Raw genomic sequence first — 21,754 nt, forward strand, 5'->3', positions numbered from 1 at the left:
GTTTGTTGGGATCCGATGAATCGTGGATTCATGATCAGATTATTTATTGAAAGTAATTGAGTCTTTTCTAAACTTTATTATGCATGATTATTATAGCTTTCTATTTCTCTCCGATCTATCCGTTTAGTTTGGCCAACTAGACTGATTTTTCTTCGGTGGGAGAGGTGCTTTATAGTGGGTTCAATCTTGCAGTGCTCTATATCTCGGTGACAGAAAGGGACAAGACACATATTTGTATTGTTGTCATTAAGGATAAAATGATGGGGTCTATTCATATTAATTGAGTTTACTTTGTTTACATCATGTCATTTCACTTAAGGCGTTACTCTGTTTTTTATGAACTTAATACCATATATGCATGCTGGATAGCGGTCGATTGATGGAGTAATTGTAGTAGATGCAGGCAGGAGTCGGTCTATTTGTCACAGGCGTGATGCCTATATGTGTGATCAATGTCAACGAATCTGTCATAACTATGCGTTTTTCTATCAATCGTCGGTAATTTGTTTACCCACCATATGCTTTGCATTCAAGAGAGAAACCTCTAGTGAAAACTATGGCCCCTGGGTTTACCTTTATCATATATTAAAATCCAAAAATACCTTGCTGCAATTCATTATTTTTATTTTTTTTGCAATTTATTCTTCTACCTATATGAGATTTGATCCTTACATTAATGAGTACAAGGGGATTGTCGAACCACTTGCAACAGTGTTGGTGTAGGTATTTGGTTTTGTGTGCGCAGGTACTACTCACTAGTATTTGTGTGGTTCTTCTAATGGATTGATAATCTTGGTTCTTAACAGAGGTAAATACCTATCTCTACCGTACAACATCTCCTCTCATCTTCGGAGGTAAATCCAACGCAACTCACAAGTAGCATCCTGCTCCATCGCCACCATCGTCGCCATCTCCATTGCTAGCGGAGCCGGAGTCATCGCTGGAGCAAAGATAGATGCCCTTTGTCTCCTCGGACTTGTAGATCTCGTACAGACGGCACTCCTCGATGTGCTCCGGGTATAGGCCGCAGAGATCCGCTACGCCTTGCCGGCTTGCTCCGCCTCGAGGCGCTTGCGGGCCTCCTGGTCTTCCCCCATCTCCCATAAGGTGGCCACCTCGGGGTCGACGGGCGCTAACTGCAGTAGGCCATTGGGGAAGTTGCACTATGCGTTAGTGCCATGGAGGCACACTAACATTGTGTCATATTACTACACGGTCTGCACCGTCGAGATGAAATATCCAGTCCAAATCTTCTCATGTGTTTCGCGGTCGGTGATCTAACCGACCCACGTCCCCCACCGACACTGTCGCACGGCGAGGTATTTTTGTGCGGTGGCAACAGCGCTGGGAGGCCGGGCAAGCGGGAATCTCCACCGTGCGAGGAAGAAGATGTGTCGCGGCCATGGGTCGAGATTGCGCATGGCGGTACGGATCCACGCTTCTAATCGGCGGTGTGTAGCAGCGGCAGTTGGATCCGGCCATTTTTGGCGGTGGAGCGGCGCCTTAGTGGATGGGAGTGGGACCGAGGCACACCGGCGGGGCTTTCACAGAGGCGGAATGGAACAGGAGGAGAGTTGGGGTGTCGGGAATTTTACTCTATGAGTGGGCAGCCGAGTATATTTTAAGGGTCACGGCCGCCGTGGAAAAAATATTCTCCACTAACCGTTATTATAATTCGGTTAGGTGCACTTTAGAGGAGAAAATGTGAATTTATCCTCCTCTAACGCCTTTTATTGGGGATGAGTTAGAGAGGCCGATCAAAGACATGACAGGTATGACCGTATGTAAAGCAAAATAAAATTCAAGTCAGAACTGGAAGAATGCAGTATTGATACCTATAGGCCCTGGAATTTTAATTCCCTCAAACCAAACAAGCTATAGTGGGATGTGCCAAATCTTCATTATTGGTCAGCGTGCATTAACAAAACACTAGCAATAGTGTAGCTCTTTAAGTCACAAATGATGGATTTTCTATGAGAACCTAGCGAATAGCAACTATGGGAGTTGTTTTAGTGATGCATCATGCATGGCAGGCATAGTGCGAAATAGAACATTGTCAACATGGCCATGCGCTGGCAATGCCTTTTTAATTATCTCCCCATCCATGTTGGCGCTAGCTGAGTAAGAATGAGAGGCAACCAACATCTAAGGCGCACCCTAATGACTTCTGAATTAGTGAATTTATATCTTGAAATGTCTAAATTTTCAATCCCTTGCTCTAATCACCTCCAAGCAAACAAGTTAATGAAACATGGGAAAGCATCAAATCCTCGTGACTTCTTTGATAAATTATTGGTAGGTGTGTGTGACTTAATGAAACACAGGAAATAGTGCAGCTCTATAAATTACAAAATGATGGGGTTGCTCTGAGAAGCTACCAGAGAACAACTATATATTTCTTTGAGTGTTGCATCAGGCATCACAAGCATGAGTGAACCTGAACATAGCTACCTCACTGATCCTTCGCATGGCCTTTCGATCTCTTCATGCATACTGGAGCCAACTAGCTTGGATTTGGATCTGAAAACGAATGCGCACTGTGATTACATAGCTGACTTCATTGGCCCACCGGTCAATTAGTACGATGACCATCGAAGGTTCTGTGGGCTAGCGAATTACATGTTCTTTTTGTCCAGACCCCTCTCATTAAACCCATTAACCGCAAGATGTTAGTCATTTGCTGGGGGTATCAACGTCGGATTGAGCGGCCATCTCGACTTTGGCAGGAGGGCCTCATCTTGGCAGTTATCATGCGTTGATTTGTAGGTGAAGAAGACAAATAGTTTGGACGCACCTAGGGCCGAGCTGGCAAAATCCGGGGCCCTGCGCGAAACAAAAAAAATGGGGCCCTATCTGGCTAGAAAAAATGAACTATTGAGAAATTATAATGTATGTATATAAATAATCATACCTATTCAACTTCCGGTTGCATGATATTTATTTGAGAAACCTCATTCTATTAGTATTCTGTGAAATGAAATCTTCAATGATTCCTCATAATCAATCTTCTCCTTGTAATCAATCACTCTAATGATCTCTGCGAAAAGTTAATAAGGAAATAGGAATTAGGAGAATATGAGTAGATTTGGAGTACAAGCCAGCGGTATTCCTCTCTGACTCTCTATGAACCCGAGATCTCGAGAGGAATAATCGATGAATGCAAAGTTGTGAACCAATGGGACGTGGAGTATTTGAGCTCAGGCTCAAATGAGCCCGCACGAACAGTAAAATGAAACAAAAAATCAAAAAATTCTGAATTTTTTTTATGATGAACTTTGACAAAATTTCTAAGTGCTAGCAAATTTTCATCATGAGATCACATTCGAGGAATGCGTGACAAAAAAACAAAAACGATGTTCTGAAAATGCTACTTTCAAAGCATTTTGGAACACTGATTTTTTTTACCACGCCTTCCACGAATGTGATCTCATGATGAAAATTTACAGACACTTGGAACATTTGTCAAAGTATACCACAAAAAAATTCAGATTTTTTCTGATTTTTTTCACGAATTTACTGTTCATCCAGGCTCAAATGTGCTCCAGCTTATTGCAAAAAAAAAAAGAGCTCGAGCTCAAAAGGATACTTTCCGAACCAATGAGGATTTTACAAAATTTGCAATGCCAAAACTGTCATACTATACGTCTCCTCATTCTTCCTCTGCATGTGATGGCAGGAGCCAGGAGGATGCGCCGTGTCGCCCGCCTATGGAGTCTGGATGCGATCTATCAAGCAAACTGAACCGCCGTTCGGTTTCCGATCGAGCAGATCAGTTTTTTTAGGGAGATCGAGCAGGTCAGCTGAGCCTGGGGCTGGCGGCTGGCATCGAGAGCCATCGAGGAATCAAGCAGTGGCCTGGGGCGCTCGAGGGAGTCACGCGCCTGCGGGCAGCGGCCCAGCTCCATGCGCTCCCAACGCCTACCCCAGGAAAAATATATAAATAGGAATATATAAAATTTGGGGCCTCCAAATTTGTGGGCCCTGTGCGGGCTGCACACAGTTGGCACAACTATGGGCCCGGCCCGGGCCGCACCTACTAAAATATTGTTCGTCCAGACTCTCAAAGGATGGCTGAGGAGGGATGAATGTCAGGTTTTCTTTAGTAGCTCGAATGGGAATGGCTTCCATTAATGGCAGGTTTTTTAGTAGCCCATACCGAATTTTAAGATTTCACTCGACCCCGCGTCGCTCCCGCTTGGGAGACTCAGGCGGTTCCCCAGCCCTAGCCGCTGTCGAGGCTGAATCCACCTTCCCTTACCCCGTCGCCGTCAGAGGACGCCATCGGGATGCGCCTGGGGGCCGACGGTGGTGGCGGGGATCTTCCTGTCTCCCGTGTCTCACGGGTAGTGCGGAGCCCTTGCGCATGTGGAGGCACGGCAGATCCGGCTGCGGCGGTGGCTAGCCCTGTCACTACGGTGGGCGGCGGCTTGCCTGGTTCAGGCGGCCGCGACTTATGCTACGTAGGCGTGTCATCCGGCTTCGGGTTGGCGGCGGCGTGGAGGGCCTGCTGGGCTGCTTGGCGGCACCTCCGGTCAGATCTAATCTGGCCGGTGTAGCCGACGGTGGTGGCCATGTCCTCCGTCGAAGGTGGTCGGCCTGAGGCTGGATGATCAGATCTCAAGATCCGTCATTTAGTTCCGGCTGTGAGTCGAAAAGGCAGTTGCCGATGAAAACTGAGCCGATGGCAGGCAATGGCGGTATTATGTGTCGTTACCTCGATGAAGGCATCGTCGTGCAACGACTGTCAACCCACTCATGCTACTTCTGGGAAACCCTAGGATCTGGTCTTCTAGATCGGATGATGGCGGTACTGAGGTGTCGTTTCTCTCTTCGGAGTATCATTTGTGGAGCAGCACTGGAAGACATAGGCAGAAGGTGGAGCGGCTTCGTCATGCACGGAGCTTCGGTAGAGATGTCAAGTCATGCCTAGCCGACAGGTGCACGCTGTGTCATGCCTGGTCGGCAGGTGCTACGCACGACAGATCTTCCAGAAACTTCGCATCGGGATGGACGAGCGTAGGGTGGTGGCGTCGTTGGGCGTCGTGGTGGCGTCGACGGATGGACGGACTGCCAAGGATGATGCGGATATCTTTCCTAAAGATGGGTCAGCGGTCGGATGATGATGGCGGCGTCTAATATGTGTGCATATGGTGTACGCTTTAGGTCTGCTGCACCGGCTGCTCGTTCTGATACGTTATATGGATGGATCAGCGACGATACCGGTTTAGATATGGGGAATGAGAGCACTCCATTTATCGAGTTTTATAGGTGTGAGTGATGGCTTCTGATGGCTTGATGTATGTGTTTGTTACACCTTGATGGAATAATAAATAAAGATGGCCGCATGCATCGATTGATGCAGAGGCTGAGGGGTTTTAACCTCCTTGTCAATCAAGCATCGATTGATCATATGTGCTTGTTAGACCTCAATGGAATAATAAATAAAGATGGCCGCATGCATCGATTGATGCAGAGGCCGAGAGGTTTTAACCTCCTTGTCAATCAAGCATCGATTGACCAGCACCGGTGGATCCGATCACCGGTTGCACCGACGCAATGGATTCACGCCGGACCGACTCCGTCTTCGGCCAGGCATATGGATTCATGCCGGATAGACTCGGTTCAGGAGGAGCGTTACAATAATTGGGGCTTCGCGAGCTCGGGTGTTGATGCTCTAACCTTTGCAGGGAAAACAATGAGCAGTATTGTGTTGATCTTCGCTCTATCCATCAGGAGGAGCGTTACAATAATTGGGGCTTCGCGAGCTCGGGTGTTGATGCTCTAACCTTTGCAGGAAAAACAATGAGCAGTATTGTGCTGATCTTCGCTCTATCCATCAGGAGGAGCGTTACAAACATAGGGGGGTTTATTATGAGTCAATTACACCATCGATGCTTAAACTTAGTGAAAAAAATTACTTTAGTATCAAAACTTGCGGCATACATTAAACTGGTGCCATAACTTGGCTCGTTGTACAAATACGGTGCAAAACTCATTTATATATGCATGCGACGCTGATGAAGCATGATAGCATGGCGTGGGGGCTCATTGTCAGTGACCGGCAGTAGACCAGGCGTGTGGCGTGTAAATTTTGCTAGAACAGCCTTGAATTTTATTTTATTTTCGCATAAAAAACCCTATATGTGCAGGACCCATTGTCAGCCAAAACCACAAATTATGTTAGATTGAAAATATTGCAAACTTGAGGTATTGAGCCGCGAACGCCTGCTAATCTAACCACGCAGCTAACCAACACACAAGGATACACTTCATGTCCTACAAGGATACTCCATCATTATATCGTTGCTTTTAACAACATAATTTAATTAAGAATTTTAATTCCAACAAAAAGACGTGAACATGAGGGTTAGAACACGGGACCTGCGGGACACAATTTGACGGGCATGCCACCCCAACAAAGGCAGGCATTTTTTCTTTGCATACGATTGTTACATTTTATTTCTACAACTGACCGCGGTCATGGGCGAAAAATGGACTGCAGTTAGTACGGCCTATTTTTAACATGTGTTTTGTTTTATTTTCATTTTTAAAATTGTAAAAATATATGTGAATCCTAGTTATGAATAATATATATAATTGTACATGCATATTCCTTTGAGGATATGCAAGTGACACATTTAGCTCATATATTTTTCCCATACATATATTTGTATTTATTGAAATTATTTTTTAACACACATAAAATTTATCAAAACACATAAAAACTTGTAAAGCAACATTAAAACAATTCAAGCATGAACCCTTTTATAGCCTACATGAATATTCTATTTACAAACTTGTAAGTAGAGACCAAATGAATGTGGATGCAGTGATCGGCTTGTCTTAAATTTTGCCCCAATCGAAGGTTCGAACCCCACGCCAACATTTTTCAGAATTACTAAAATTATTAATTTATGTTGTTTAAGCAAAAGATATAAGATATGTGTATCCACCAAGCCGTCAAATGGTGTAGCGATTGGGTGGCTAGCCGAGCGACTGGATGGTCCAAATGGCCAGTTTGTGTCTTCGTCTTAATTTATGTTATTTTTTCATTCCAATATAAAATTTGTGCTACAGCTGGGTTTCGCACCTGTCAGGGGCTTTCTCGTGCAAATAAATAAAATTCCAAGGTTGTTTTTGTGAGAAACAACACCCACACACCTACTCTACAGGGGGAGGTCACTGACAATGGGCCCCACGACATGCTGTCACGCCTCATCGGCGCCGCATGCGTATTCAAACGAGTTTTGCACCGTATTTGCACGCCCTAGCCAAGTTGTGGCACCGGTTCAATGTATGCCACAAGTCATGGCACTAAAGTGACTTTTCTTGCCAAGTGTAAGTATCTTGCGTATTAATTGACTCTTTTATTATGTGTTTGCAAAGTACGTTCTACCGGTACCCTATATTTGATTCAGTCAAGAGATGTTGAACAAGGTAGTAGCTAGTGGCCTGAGTTCGAAAAGAGTACGTGGCTGCCTCTCAAACAAATCCGGTCGTGTGTCTAACCTAACTCTAGTCCGGTCATGACCTCGAGTTCTACTTCTACTCGCGTACCGTCCGACGTCCGTATCTATATATAGCGATTCCGACGGGGCAGCCAAGGCGCCGACTACAATAACAAACGATCACGACGAACCCATCGATGGCAGCCGGCAAGGGCGTCGAGCGGCCGTGGTCGGAGCTTCCCGGCGACCTCCTGGCGGCCGTCTACCGCTGCTGCTCCTCGGCGCACGACCGCTCGCGCTTCGCGGCTGTCTGCACGTCATGGTGCACCGTCGCTTCATGGCACCCGCCGCTGCCTGCTCTGCCTCTGCTGCTGATGCTACCCTCACCGTCCGCCGGCGACCATGATGCAGCGTGGGCGCACAGCCCCGAGGACGGCAGGGCCGTGCGCGTCCCGCTCCCGTGGGCCGTGACACCCGGCACGCGCCTTGTTGGGTCCCATGATGGTGGCTGGATCGCTGCCATGTGTGCGTCCGACGACCATGGGCAGCAGCTCCTGATCGTGAACTCCTTCTGGCATCGAGGTGACGCTCACCGCGAACCAGAGTGCCGTCGAGTACGCGTGGCCGCACACAATCGACGCCGGTTTCAAACCCACAATCACCCGGCCCGCCATCAAGAAGGTCGTCTTCTCCGACGACCCTTCCTCTGGCGGATGCATGCTCGCCGCGATCACCACATGGGGCAATCTCGCACTCTGCAGGGTTGGCAGCCCGGAGGCCGGCTGGACCACACAAGGATGTGGCACAGAAGCATATGGGGATCTTGTGGACATCGCGTTCTGTGATGGCGAACTCCATGGCCTCTCTCGCAACCACAAACTGTTCCTGTATGGCATCTCGTGCACCAAGCTGTTCATGTACGAGGTCGGCGTGAATGAAGACAGCGACCCTCCAACGATCGCCATGGTGCACATCATATCTGACCTCGAGGAGAGCATCCCGAACATGCACAAGCTAGGGCCCAAACACATATTCGAGCTGCATGGCAAGGTGGCAATCGGAGTGGAGTTCTGTGAGTGGCCCGACCTCCGCTCATACTTCAAGGTGTACGAGCTTGGCGAATGCGACGAGAGGACGCGGAACCAATACAAGCGGGCGCAGGTTCCTGTTTCTTAGCCCCGCGTGCTCTAAGGCGGTTCACGTTGGCGTCCAACGTGGTGGGGTGGACAGAAACTACATCTACTACCCCAAGCAATACTCCCCACCCTTCGAAGGTGAGTGCTACATGAAGCGTTTGGATATCGGTAGTTGCGCCGTGTACTTCTCGGGCAACGGGTACATGCATAAAATGGGGAGGATCGTGTCACGGGTGTACCATTACCGTGATGAGGACAACAATAATGGTTGCATGTGGTTTCTGCCTCCAGACTTTTAGTTTCGCATGGCCGATGCACAGGGACAAGGTCTCTTCACGTATTCTTACTTTTGCTAGATGATTCGTGTTGATACTAAAAATTGTCAAAGAAACAGCGATAACACTAATTTGCTACAAATGTGATGGCGGTTCCCCATGTCGACATGGACACGAAGGAGGAAGCAGAGGGACGACAAGCTTGGGATAGCGGGATCTGCAAGCTCCCGCCATAGCCGCGGATTAGGTGCCTCCTTAGCATCATGAAAACTAATTCATCCGTCCAATGCCAACCCTATGCTTTTATCCGTCGAATGAATGCACTCTGGATGGTTGGACTATTGTTCAAGCATCATAGAAAGTCAACTAACATGTTTGGCAACTATAAGGAAGTAGAATATGAGTTATAGAAAAATTAGGCATTGAATGTGTCATTTTAGTCCAAATCCTCTATTTCGTATCTAATGGCAATTGTATTTGGGGATTTGAGAGAGAAGTTTCTTCCCATGTTTGGTTGTGAGAATATACAAGGGATTAGCTAAGAGCATCTTCAAGGGTAAGTGCCTAATTTGAGCCCTTATTTGCTGAGCCACATTTGTCCTCCCCTCCAATGGGGTCTCCCGGTTATCTCCCATTTCTTCCCCACATACCGGGCAGGTTTGGGGACACCCGGACTGTCTGGACAAATGGGGCAGGTTGGGGGAGAGGGTCATTAGGCATACTTTTTTCTCCAGACTATCCGGGCAGACATATTGGATGAGTTTGGGGATTGCGCGAGATTTTGTAGGTGATGAGAATATAAGTTATGACAAAGTATCAAGATGTTCTATGTAAAACAGTTCTCTCCTAATCACGATGCTCCCTGTTATTAAAAATGTTACGAGCTATACTCCCAATTGCATGTCATGCATAATCCTTCATATATTATCATATTCCGCAAAGAAGTGACTTTGTGTCGCAGAACGTCTAAATCTCTATTTCTCTGTCTTCAATTATCTCCAACCAAACAAGTTGTACAAGAAAGTAGTACCAATCTTTGTAACTTTTGAGAAATTATTGGTCGGCATGCATTAATAAAACATGGGCAATAATGCACCTCTATAAATTACAAACGATGGGGTTGCTTTGGGAAGCTAGCCGAGAGAAAGTGTTTAAGTTCTTTTCATTTGGGTGATGCATCATGTAGGGCAAACACGGAAGTGAATGAACATAGTGAACATGGCTAGCTCATCGATACTGCTCTGGCATAGCCTTTTGGTCTCTCTGCATGCATGTTGGATCTGGATTGAGAGGCAACAGAACGCGAAGTGGCACTTTGGCCATGGAGGTTACTTGGTTGGATTTGGATGGCTGGTTAATTAGTGGGATGATCTCGAGAAGTTATTTCAGCTAGTCAATTACATCTTTTGCTATCCACTTTTATGTCCTTTCTCTCCTTAATCTCGGTGAGGAACTTCTCTTCCATGGATCTGAGACCTGTTGCGATGAACTGTGATTGCGCACTTGGTTTGAACGGCGGAGCCGTGGCTGCTCCCCCGAAGAGACCTAACAGATCACATGATTTTGTTATGACCTAACGTCCTAACCTATGATTGGGACAACAAATCTATAATTTCATGGGTAGGAGAGAAGAACAGGGAGACTTGGGGAAGAAGAAGAACAGGGAGAGGGGGGGGGGGGGGGGGGGGGGGGGGGGGAAGAGTTTAGAATTTCCTCTCTAAATCGATTGTACATCACTTCGGCTTATTGCTAAGTGTACACATTACTGTCACGTTTACATGACTTAGTCTCCCCACCATTAGTCCCACGATGCACGATATGTGTGCACGTTCTCTGTAAACTGCCTGTATTCAGTGCCTATATGTACTCCTGACTCTGAATCAATGAGACAAGTTCAGACTCTGTTCAGTTTTACAGTTCAACATGGTATCAGGCTAGTCCTCGTCCACGATGAACCAAACCGGCGCGGCAACCTCGCCTGCCGCCGGCAACACCCACCTCGGACCTCTGGGTCATCTTCCTTCCCCGACCTACCAACCTACCTTACCTACTCACCCCCCATCTGCTACTCTGCTTGCCCCAACCTCAATCATCGACACCATCACAGATGTATCCCCGTTCATCCCCATCGTCCTCGACCTGGCGGCACACAACTACTACCACTGGCGTCATTTGTTCCTTGTCCACCTCGGGCGCTGCGGCCTCCGCAGCCACATCGACGGCGACAACCTGGCGGCCTCCTCCGATCCCGTTTGGATCAAGGACGACTTCGCCATTCTGCAGTGGATTTACATGCGGATCTCGACGGAGCTGTTCGGCCTCCTCCCCAAGGACGGCGCCACCGCCTTCGTCATCTGGCGCAAGCTCCAGCGCTTGTTCCAGGACAACCGCGATGCCCGCATCAACCACCTGGAGACAGCGATGCGCACCCTCAAGCAGAGGGACGAGCCCGTCGGCACCTACTGCCAGCGCCTCAAGGCCATGGCGGATGAACTGCATGAGCTCGGCGCTCCGGTGGATGACCGCCGGCTCATCTCCGCCACCCTCGCCGGCATCAGCGAGCGATTCGACAAGGTCACATCCGTCATCCCTCTGCTTCGCCCCGCGCTGCCGTACTCTGAGGTGCTCTCCATGCTTCAACTCGAGGAGACCAAACTGCGCACCAGGATGGAGCAACCGCAGGCCTTCTACTCCAACAACGGGCCTCGCAACAGCGGCAACGCCACCCAAGCTCCGTCCCCGCAACAGCCGGCCGCGCGCCCCACCGGCGTCAGCCCGAACTACAAGGGCAAGAACCCGATTCCCGGTTTTCAGCACCGGAACGCATCCAACAACGGGTCGACCTCCACGACGCCATCGGCTCACGCCTCACCAGCACCGCCTCGTCAACCGGCAGCGACACCGACGGCACCCATGACTCCGCCATGGCGTGCCCACACTGATCCCTGGACCGGCTTGGTTCAGGCCTGGCCTGTCCCATGGACCCAGGCAACTGCCGTCGCCGCGCCTGGCCCCGTGCCCTGGCAGCTGCCGTCGCCACGACTCGTCGGCGGCCCCGGCCTGCTTGGCCGGCCTCCTGCTCAGGCATACTACTCCTTCGCGCAGAACCATCAACCGGCGCCTGCGACATACCCGGCCTCGCCATTTGTGCCTCCTGCCTATGCGGCTGCGCCGATGCAAGCGCCGATGTACGCACCTCCCACGACTCCTGCGTCTCCTGCCTGGGACCAAGCGGCCTTGGTCCACGCCTTGAACGCCTATACCAACCACAATGATGGAGGCTGGATCGTCGACTCTGGAGCAACTGCGCACATGTCTGGTACGCCTGGTATGCTGTCTTCTGCCCACCCATCTCCTTCTACACCACCCATCATTGTTGGCAATGGATCACATCTCTCTGTCTCTCACATCGGTCGTTCTGTTATTCCTAATGTTCATCGTCCCTTATATCTTAACAATGTTCTTGTTGCTCCTTCCCTAGTCAAAAATCTTATTTCTGTTCGCCGCTTTACAACTGACAACCAAGTTTCCATGGAATTTGATCCCCTTGGTCTTTCTGTGAAGGATCTCAAAATCCAGGCCCTGATCGCACGACATGATAGCACTGGCGATCTCTATCCATTCCATGAAGCCATGACAACCAACTCTGCATCGGCGTTCCTCGCTAGTGTCAACCTTTGGCACCGTCGCTTAGGCCATCCCAATTCACAGACTGTATCTAGTTTACTTCAGCATTTTCAAATTCCCTGTAGAAAAGGCTCTCATGACCCAGCGCTCTGCGAAGCCTGTCAGAGAGGAAAGCATGTACGTTTGCCATTTCATCTATCAAAGACATCTACCTTTACACCATTTGAGCTTTTACATTGTGATGTTTGGACGTCCCCTGTTCTCAGTGTGTCTGGATACAAATATTATCTGATTGTGGTTGATGATTTCACTCACTACATGTGGTCTTTTCCTCTTAAGGCCAAATCTGATGTTCATGGCATTTTTGTGAAGTTTCAACAGTTTGTCTCTACCCATTTCTCCACACCCATTCGATTTCTTCAGTGTGACAATGGCACTGAATTTGACAACCAACGCAATCGCGACTTGTTTCTCCAGCATGGCATTGTCCTTCGATTTTCCTGCCCATACACCTCGCCTCAGAATGGCAAGGCTGAGCGCGCCCTTCGCACCACGAATGATATACTCCGCACCTTGCTCATTCAGGCATCCATGCCCATTGCCTACTGGGTCGAAGCTCTTCGGACGGCCACCTTTCTCCTCAACCTTCGCCCCTACAAATCCAACCCCTCCTCTACGCCATACATCAGCCTTCACAACTCACCTCCACCATATGACACGCTGCGCGTTTTTGGTTGCCTGTGCTATCCCAACCTCACTGCCACAACACCTCACAAGCTTGCTCCACGTTCCACTCCGTGCGTATTCTTGGGCTACCCTGACGAGCACCGCGGATATCACTGCTTGGATCTATCTTCTGGTCGGATTATCATCTCCCGCCATGTGACCTTCGACGAACAATCTTTTCCCTTTGCCACATTGCACGCCACCTCCACGCTTCCGCATCCCAACTCATCCTCCCCTTCCTCACGGCCTCTGTTTGCCGTTACCGACAACCCAGCTCCCACGCAGGCCACAACTACGCATGAACCTCCTACACCTCCGGCACCACCGTCCCCTCCACCCCCTCCCTATACTGCCTCCACCACACCTCCCCATACTCCACCTCTACCGGCCAAGGCAATTCCGGTCCCTATTCCCCAAAACCCACACAAGATGACCACTCGAGCGAAACGGGGCTTTGGCATCCCTGCTCGCCGTCTTAACCTGTTAGCCTCCACCTCTACCATATCCCCTGTTCCTAAAACATACCGCTCTGCACTTCATGATCCCCATTGGCTTGAGGCTATGCGCTCCGAGTTTGATGCTTTTAAGCAGAATGACACTTGGGAGCTTGTTCCTCGTCCTCCCTCCTGCAACGTTGTCTTAGGCAAATGGCTATTCCGCCACAAATTTCACGCTGATGGCAGCTTGGCTCGCTATAAAGCTCGTTGGGTATGCCGCGGCTTCTCTCAACAACCGGGAATCGATTACGATGAGACGTTCTCCCCCGTTGTCAAACCAAGCACGATTCGTGCCGTCCTATCCATTGCGACCTCCTCTCACTGGCCTATACACCAACTAGATGTAAAAAATGCCTTCCTTCACGGCACCTTGACTGAAACTGTGTACTGTCAACAGCCACAGGGCTTCGAAGATCCATCCTTTCCTGATCACGTCTGCTTGCTCAAAAAGTCTCTTTACGGCCTTAAACAAGCACCCCGAGCTTGGTTTTCTCGCTTTGCCACATACATTCAGACCCTTGGCTTCCTCCCTTCAAAGTCTGATTCTTCTCTGTTTACTTATCACTCCGACAATGCCACCGCCTACCTCCTCTTATATGTTGATGACATCATCCTAACCTGCTCCTCCACTACCTTCCTCAACTCTCTTATAGCATCTCTTCGGTCAGAATTCTCCATGACCGATCTTGGAGCTCTCCATCACTTCTTAGGCATTACTGTCACACGCTCCTCTGCTGGCCTGTTTCTCTCCCAACGCCAGTACCTCTCTGACCTCATTGACCGCGCTAGCATGACTGACTGTCACATTGCTCGCACCCCCGTTGACACTGGCAACAAGCTTGACTCCTCCGGCAACCCTGTTTCTGACCCGGCATTCTACCGCAGCCTTGCAGGTGCTCTGCAATATGCCACCCTAACCCGCCCGGACATTGCTTATGCTGTCCAACAGGCCTGCCTATTCATGCATGATCCTCGTGATCCTCACCTCGCTCTTGTCAAGCGTATCATTCGCTACCTCAAGGGCACTCTTCATCTTGGCTTACACATAAACACCTCCTCCCCAACTTCCCTGACAGCATACTCGGATGCCGATTGGGCCGGCTGCCCCAAGACCCGTCGCTCTACTTCTGGATTTTGTGTGTATTTAGGTGATAATCTAATCTCTTGGTCTTCCAAAAGGCAACACACTGTTTCCAGGTCGTCAGCAGAAGCGGAGTATAGAGCTGTGGCACACGCTGTTGCTGAGTCTGTGTGGCTCCGCCAATTATTGTTGGAACTCCAACGTCCAATATCCAAGGCCACCATTGTTTTCTGCGACAATATCTCTGCAGTGTACATGTCAGCAAATCCAGTTCAGCATCGCCGCACCAAGCACATTGAGATCGATCTCCACTTTGTCCGTGAGAAGGTGCAGCTGGGCGAAGTCAAAGTACTGCATGTTCCTACTCAATCTCAATATGCTGACATTTTCACCAAAGGACTACCAACAGCGATTTTCAGTGAATTTTGCTCCAGTCTTACCATCGTCGACATCGATGCTGCGACTGCGGGGGGATGCTAAGTGCACACATTACTGTCACGTTTACATGACTTAGTCTCCCCACCATTAGTCCCACGATGCACGATATGTGTGCACGTTCTCTGTAAACTGCCTGTATTCAGTGCCTATATGTACTCCTGACTCTGAATCAATGAGACAAGTTCAGACTCTGTTCAGTTTTACAGTTCAACACTTATAACTGGGCCGGCTACCCTCACTGACCGCCTTGATCCCACACTCACTTGTCCCTCGCTGCTACGATTGCCTCTGCTGGCGCCAGACCATTTCCCGCCAAGTACTAAGCTGTAACAGCTTCAGTTTCATCTGTCCTGATGTGCTTTGTTTCCTCTGCTTCCAGTCTTGTGTCCACAACTGCGATCACGCTGCTAGACTCATCTAGGAGTGTGACATTCACCCGACACACCCCTTGTTTGGTCCCATGATGGTGGCCGGATCACTGCCACATGCATGTTCCGGTGTTCGACGACCACCAGCACCAGCTCCTGATCGTGAATCCCTTCCCTGCCATCCAGGCGGCGCTCTCCGCGAAGCATGGGGATGTTGAGTGTGCCCCACTGAGAACCGACGACACCATAATTGTGCCATCAAGAAGGTCGTCTTCTACGACGGACCTTCCTCAGGCACTCTGCAGGGTTGGCTACCCGGAGGTCTACTGGACCACGGGAGCATACGAGGAGCTTGTGGACATCGCCTTCTGCAACGGCGAACTCCATGGCCCCTCTCGCAACCGCAAACTGTTCCTATACGACATCTCGCGCACCAAGCTGTTCATGTGCGAGGTCGCCGTGAATGAAGGCCGCGGCGCTCCAATGATCACCATGGTCCACATCATGTCCGACATCAAGGCGAGCATCCCGAACACGCACGAGCAACAGGTGACGTGCCAGGCCAAACACATTTTCGAGCTGCGCGGCAAGGGTGTACCATTACCGCGATGAGGACAACAATAATGGTTGCATGTGGTTTCTGCCTCCAACTTTTAGTTTCTCATGGCCGATGCACAGGGACAAATTCTCTTCATGTTTCCTTAATTTTGCTAGATGGTTCCTGTTGATACCACAAATTGTCAAAGAAAATTGTTAGACATCAATCTGCTATACCACACTGGATTCTTGTGTGTTCGTCATCAAACCTGGGGGTCTTTATTTCTGAACATAACAAAATATAAATACATGCAAAAAATACGAGAGCTGTCCTGTGTGGATTTCGTCATTGAAATCAAAACTACAAGAGTCGAAATCTAATGCAAAAAATAAATAAATAAAATCAGGGTTCAGGCAAAACAAAAAAAAAGAAACTATACCTCTCCTGTTACAGCATCAGCGATATAGGCACTGACTGAACCACTTCCAAAAAAGCTCAGAGATACATTATAGTATAGCAGAAAGAAAGCTAAACACCATTCTTAATGCATTCTGCAAGCGCCACATCATGACTCATCAACCATGCCGCGACATCAGTTACAAGGGGGATCTCCTCGCCGACCCCATCAGCAGTAACCACATTTTCCCTTTTTACCGTTTTTTGAGTTACCTAATCGCGCATGAGTGCTAGTGACACAAAAGAAAAAGCTAAGCTAGCAAGAGGTCAAAACAAGGGTTAACTGTAAATCACTATTACAACATACTCCCTCTGATTTAGTATAACTTGGAAGTACATCAGAACATAAAGAAAAATGTAACTCAGCTAACAAAAAAAAATGCAGCATTGTCATCTTTAGGTGCTGAATTTCGACAAGCTGGAACGGTTGGAGCAGGAGGTCTTATTAAACTATAAGGTGCGAATGTAAACGGCAAACATATGCGCAGCAGCAGAAGTGGGAAGTTACTACTGAACAAACTTATATAGCACACGGTTCCAACAAAATTTAAGTTGGGCAGAAATACCGAAGATTTGCAGCTCACACGAACTAGAGCACAGCAACCAACAGACTGGATCACGTCTGCATCCTCCTCTCGGACTGAATGACATCCCAACAAGCTCACTGATAGATAGCAGACAGAGCGCCAAACCACTCTTCTTCAGCCATTCTCCAAGCGCAGGACGCCAATGTTCATTCCAGACTTGAACAACACCCTCACTTGCCACCACCCACCGATAGCCAATGAAAAACAGTAACATTCCTCATTTTCCAAATGATCCAGAAACGAAGCTAATTAACATCTGAGATCAGTCTAGGCAGATTGGAAACCACACTAAACAGAAGTAACCATTTGCTATCATAGATCTGATATTCCAAACATAGCTTCAGACACATGTAAGTCCTTTATCGATGAAAATAAAGTTCAGTTTTGAGCTCGGTTGTCCCTAGGACTGAAAGTATCAGCCAATAGGCCATCAAGAAACAGTACTGGAGAAAAATCAAGGAAAAATCTGATACAGGCTAGTAAAGCATGAATTGCTTTCACAGCATTTAATCACTTCCAAAAAAAGGTACTGCAGAAAGAACAAAGATTTTCAGCTCACAAGAATTAGAACAAGCAACAAACAAACTGGACCAAAACCGAATCCTCAGATTGATCAATGTATTGTGACCATCGACTAGTCCAAAATTGTTCCCAAAAAGAGGGTCCAGAATTGACATTCAGAGACAAATCATGGATCCAATTACTAGCTTCATCAAGTGTTAGCAATGACCAACCTAGCATGCCACAGACATACCAGACCTGACAACCAACTCTTGTCAGGCAAGAACACTGAAACAATTTGTGGTGCAGTAAGCATTTAAATTTGTTAATTGTCTTAAGAAACTTTACCCTCCAAGCCTGTTCCAACCCCAACTCAGAGATGAGGAACTCAAACTTTTGCTAAACTGATTCCTTGACATCCTCAACAAAATCAGAACCATAGACACAGGAATACTTACCCTTGGCATCAGTCAACCTGAATGTCTTCTTCAGGTATTCCAATTTGGCAGCTATATTTTTCCCGCCAAGGAATGCGACAATGCGCAGGGCGTGCCTGAATATCCCAGAGTCACGGGGCACACCTATGCCCATCGGTGCAAGCCAACATCACCCGGAATGCATTAAAGTTTTAAAATAGAGATTTTAATGCATGCAGAATGGCCTGTTCTCGTTTACTTAGTTCCAAGTGTTAAATAACATGGCATGAGGATGAACAAGTTGATAAGCAAGTCATGGTTTCTTCTCTACTAAATGATAGCATTAACATATCAGGATTCAAATTATCAGTTTCATCAAGCGTTAGCAAAGACCATACCAGCATCTAACAGACGGACAACCAACATCAAGTTAGGCAAAGTACAGTGAAACAGGAATTACCAGCTTTCAACAAATTGAAAACTTTGTTGCACCTTACAAAGTTTACCAATTCTCATAGCCCATTCTTGATTCATGTAAATCTGAATCTAGCCGGCACTTCCCCTTTGCAAGCAGACGCGTAGTCTTCAGCAAGGTATGGTGCGGCTTCCTTGTGAGGGCATATGAACTTTTCCATGAAAACCTTCTCAGTCTTAACCAGTGTTGTATAGTAGCTCCGCCCGTGCTCTAGCAATCCATTTTCCTTGAGAAATCTCACAACATAGTAGCGGGGCCTGAGCCGGCCCTCCAGGCTGTAAGCGAGCATAACGGGGCGATGAGCAATGTAGGCTGGGTCCAACCCCACCTCAGAGATAAGGAACTCTGACACACGCTCCAGCACATCATGTGACCTTGTCAGCAGCACCGGAGCCTTGGACAAAGCAATGCCAACGTCGGCATCAGACCACCCAAGTGTCCTCTTCAAGTAGTCCACTTTGGCAGTGATCTTGTCTTCGCTGAAGTATGAGACAGCGTGCAGCGCTTGCCTGAACATCCCAGATTCACGGGGCACACCTATACGTTCGGCGCAGGCGACCATCCACAAGACACGCTCTGCGCTGGCACAAAGTATCCTCGGCGCACGGATGAAGAGCTTGGCAATATCACAAGCACCTAGACCGCACTCTGCTAGGATACTGACTTTGGGCTTGACCGCACTCTCGAGGTGGGAGCCGAGGAAGCCGGAGCCGTACTTGAGCGACCGGAGCAAGTTGTCGATGGAGCCGAAGAGTGGCAGGTAGTACTCTAGCTTGGAGACGACGGATCTGTGGCGCAAGTAGCCGGGGGCGAGCGAGACGAGGCGCGCAATCTCGGCATCTGACAGGCCGAGGCCGGTGAGCCCCGCGACGACAGGGGCCAGAGTTCTCTCCACGCCGGCGCAGAGGAACCGCGGGTCCTTGGCGACGACGGCCGCGACATCGGCGCCGGAGAGGCCGAGGCCGGCGAGGAAGGCGATGACGGCGTCGGGGTTGGAGGGGGACTTGAGGTGGGAGAGCTTGGCGGAGGCCTTGAGGGCCTGTGGTCGGGTGAGGCCGCAGGTGGCGACGAGGTACTCCTCCACGGCGAAGCTAGGGTTGGTGGAAGCGGCGGAGAGGAGGCGGTGGAGGGAGAGGAGTTGGGAGGTGGAAGGAGAGAGGACGCGCTTCCAGAGGTGGAGCATGGCGCCGCGACGGCGGCGGGGCAACCGTTGAGTGCTGCCGCTGCGGCGGCGGCGGCGGCGGCGGCGTGTGTGTCTACGGTGGTGTGGTGGACGGACAGAGGGATTGGCCAGTGAAGAACTTGGCTGAGTTGATCCGTGCCATCCAAATGGCATCCAACAGCGTATTTTCATCCACACGTTGCCAAGAGCAAGCAGCGTCCATTAGAACCCAAATATAACTAGCACACGAAATAAGTACACCCCTAAAAATAAGGCCACCACTCTGCGCCGGCCAAAAGTTTCGGCCGGTCGGTTAGCAGCCGTCCGATGTGAGTGAGGTGGGCCGCATGATCTGTTCCTTCTCTTTCCTCTCGCACGGGTCAAAATCCCCCCGCGTCTCTCTCTCCCCTGCAGCGAGCACGCCCGCGCCCTCTCGGCACCCTGCGCAACCATCACCGCTCGCCGCCGGTCGCCTCCGTCGTCTCCTTCTGTGTTTTCCGTTGGTTCCGTGCATGTAGCAGTGTGTCCCGTAGTTGCAGCTCCCTATGACGACGGCCGCAGCTCTGGCGTGCGCCGGTTGCAGGTCGCAGCACCTCCGTCGCCCAGCTCATCGCCCCATGGTATCAATTTCGATGCCGTTCCTAGAAAAAAACGAAGACATTCCAGCAAAAAACAAGGTTCCAACAAAAACATTATATGGTTTTAGCAAAAAAAGTGTGTGGTTCCAGCAAAAAATGAGATGGTTTTCGGCAAAACATTGATATTGTTGAGGCATATCTCTCTCGATGTGGTTTTGATGATTGATGACAACGTGTTTGCGGACTAATCGTGTGCTTTGAGTATTTCAGAGATTCATCCTTGGCACGAGACGATTTCTTCCCCTCGGAGTGTCATTCAAGACGGTGTAGCTCTTTTGTTTCTCTTTCGGTGGACTAGTTGCGTAGAGGGCACCGTACTATCAAGAGGGGGTCCACTGGGGTATTGCTTGGGTGGAATCAACACGTACACATCCGCTTCTCACCCTCAGAGCTCTTCCGCTTCGATGGAGAGATCTTTTCTCTCTTGTGTGTCTTGTCTGGGTCCCAGCAGTAGTACTGTTGAGGGGTCACAAGCGGCAGTACCGCTCCGCAGCGGTAGTACCGCCGATGACTCCGCAGTTGTACTACCGCTGGCCTGCCTGGCCCTACCGCCTCGACTTCAGCTTCGTTGGAGAGATCTTCTCTCTCTTATCTGGGTCCCAGCGGTAGTACCGTGCTACCCAGCGGTAGTACCGCTGAGGGGTCACAAGCGGCAGTACCGCTCCGCAGCGGTAGTACCGCCGGTGACTCCGCAGCTGTACTACCGCTGGCCTGTCTGGCTCCTACCGCCTCGACTCGAGGGCTCTTTTCTCGTGTCGGGTTTTGCAGCACTAGTTGCGGCAGTAGAGGCGGTAGTACCGCTTCGCAGCGGTAGTACCGCCCTTTCCACCGCGGTAGTACCGCTGGCTCAGCGGTAGTACCGCCCCCAAGCGGTACTACCACCCTCTGGGGGGCTGTTTAGTGGGGCAACGGTTGGATTGTTGCCCCCACTATAAAAGGGGGTCCCCTTCTTCCTTGTTGACTTACCTCTTCCCCCTCAAGCTCCATTAATGCTCTAAGCTCCATTTTCACCCGATCTATCTCTCTAGCCAATCAAACTTGTTGATTTGCTCGGGAGTGGTTGAGAAGGCCCCGATCTACACTTCCACCAAGAGATTTTCGATTCCCCCACCTATCCCTAGCGGATCTTGTTACTCTTGGGTGTTTGAGCACCCTAGACGGCTGAGGTCACCACGGAGCCATAGTCCATTGTGGTGAAGCTTCGTGGTATTGTTGGGAGCCTCTGGTTAAGTTATGGAGATTGCCCCAACCTTGTTTGTAAAGGTTCGGTCGCCGCCTTCAAGGGAACCAATAGTGGAATCATGACATCTCGCATTGTGTGAGGGCGTGAGGAGAATACGGTGGCCCTAGTGGCTTCTTGGGGAGCATTGTGCCTCCACACCGCT

At 49.5% G+C, this 21,754-nt stretch overlaps 1 protein-coding gene across 1 annotated transcript; it reads right to left on the minus strand.

Moving 5' to 3' along the window:
* Positions 1-18,539: 18,539 nt before the first annotated feature.
* On the minus strand, positions 18,540-19,915 carry LOC125529492 (transcription termination factor MTERF8, chloroplastic-like). Its single transcript, XM_048693906.1, has one exon. The coding sequence runs from the start codon at positions 19,903-19,905 to the stop codon at positions 18,625-18,627; it is 1,281 nt and encodes a 426-aa protein (XP_048549863.1). The 5' UTR covers positions 19,906-19,915; the 3' UTR covers positions 18,540-18,624.
* Positions 19,916-21,754: the final 1,839 nt, after the last annotated feature.

This window comes from Triticum urartu, unplaced genomic scaffold (assembly GCF_003073215.2).
Source record: "Triticum urartu cultivar G1812 unplaced genomic scaffold, Tu2.1 TuUngrouped_contig_564, whole genome shotgun sequence".
Lineage (NCBI taxonomy): Eukaryota > Viridiplantae > Streptophyta > Magnoliopsida > Poales > Poaceae > Triticum > Triticum urartu.

What these genes read in the sequence shown, in the direction of transcription:
- LOC125529492 (XM_048693906.1), bottom strand. Translation starts at nt 19,905, where the DNA reads ATGCCATTTGGATGGCACGGATCAACTCAGCCAAGTTCTTCACTGGCC.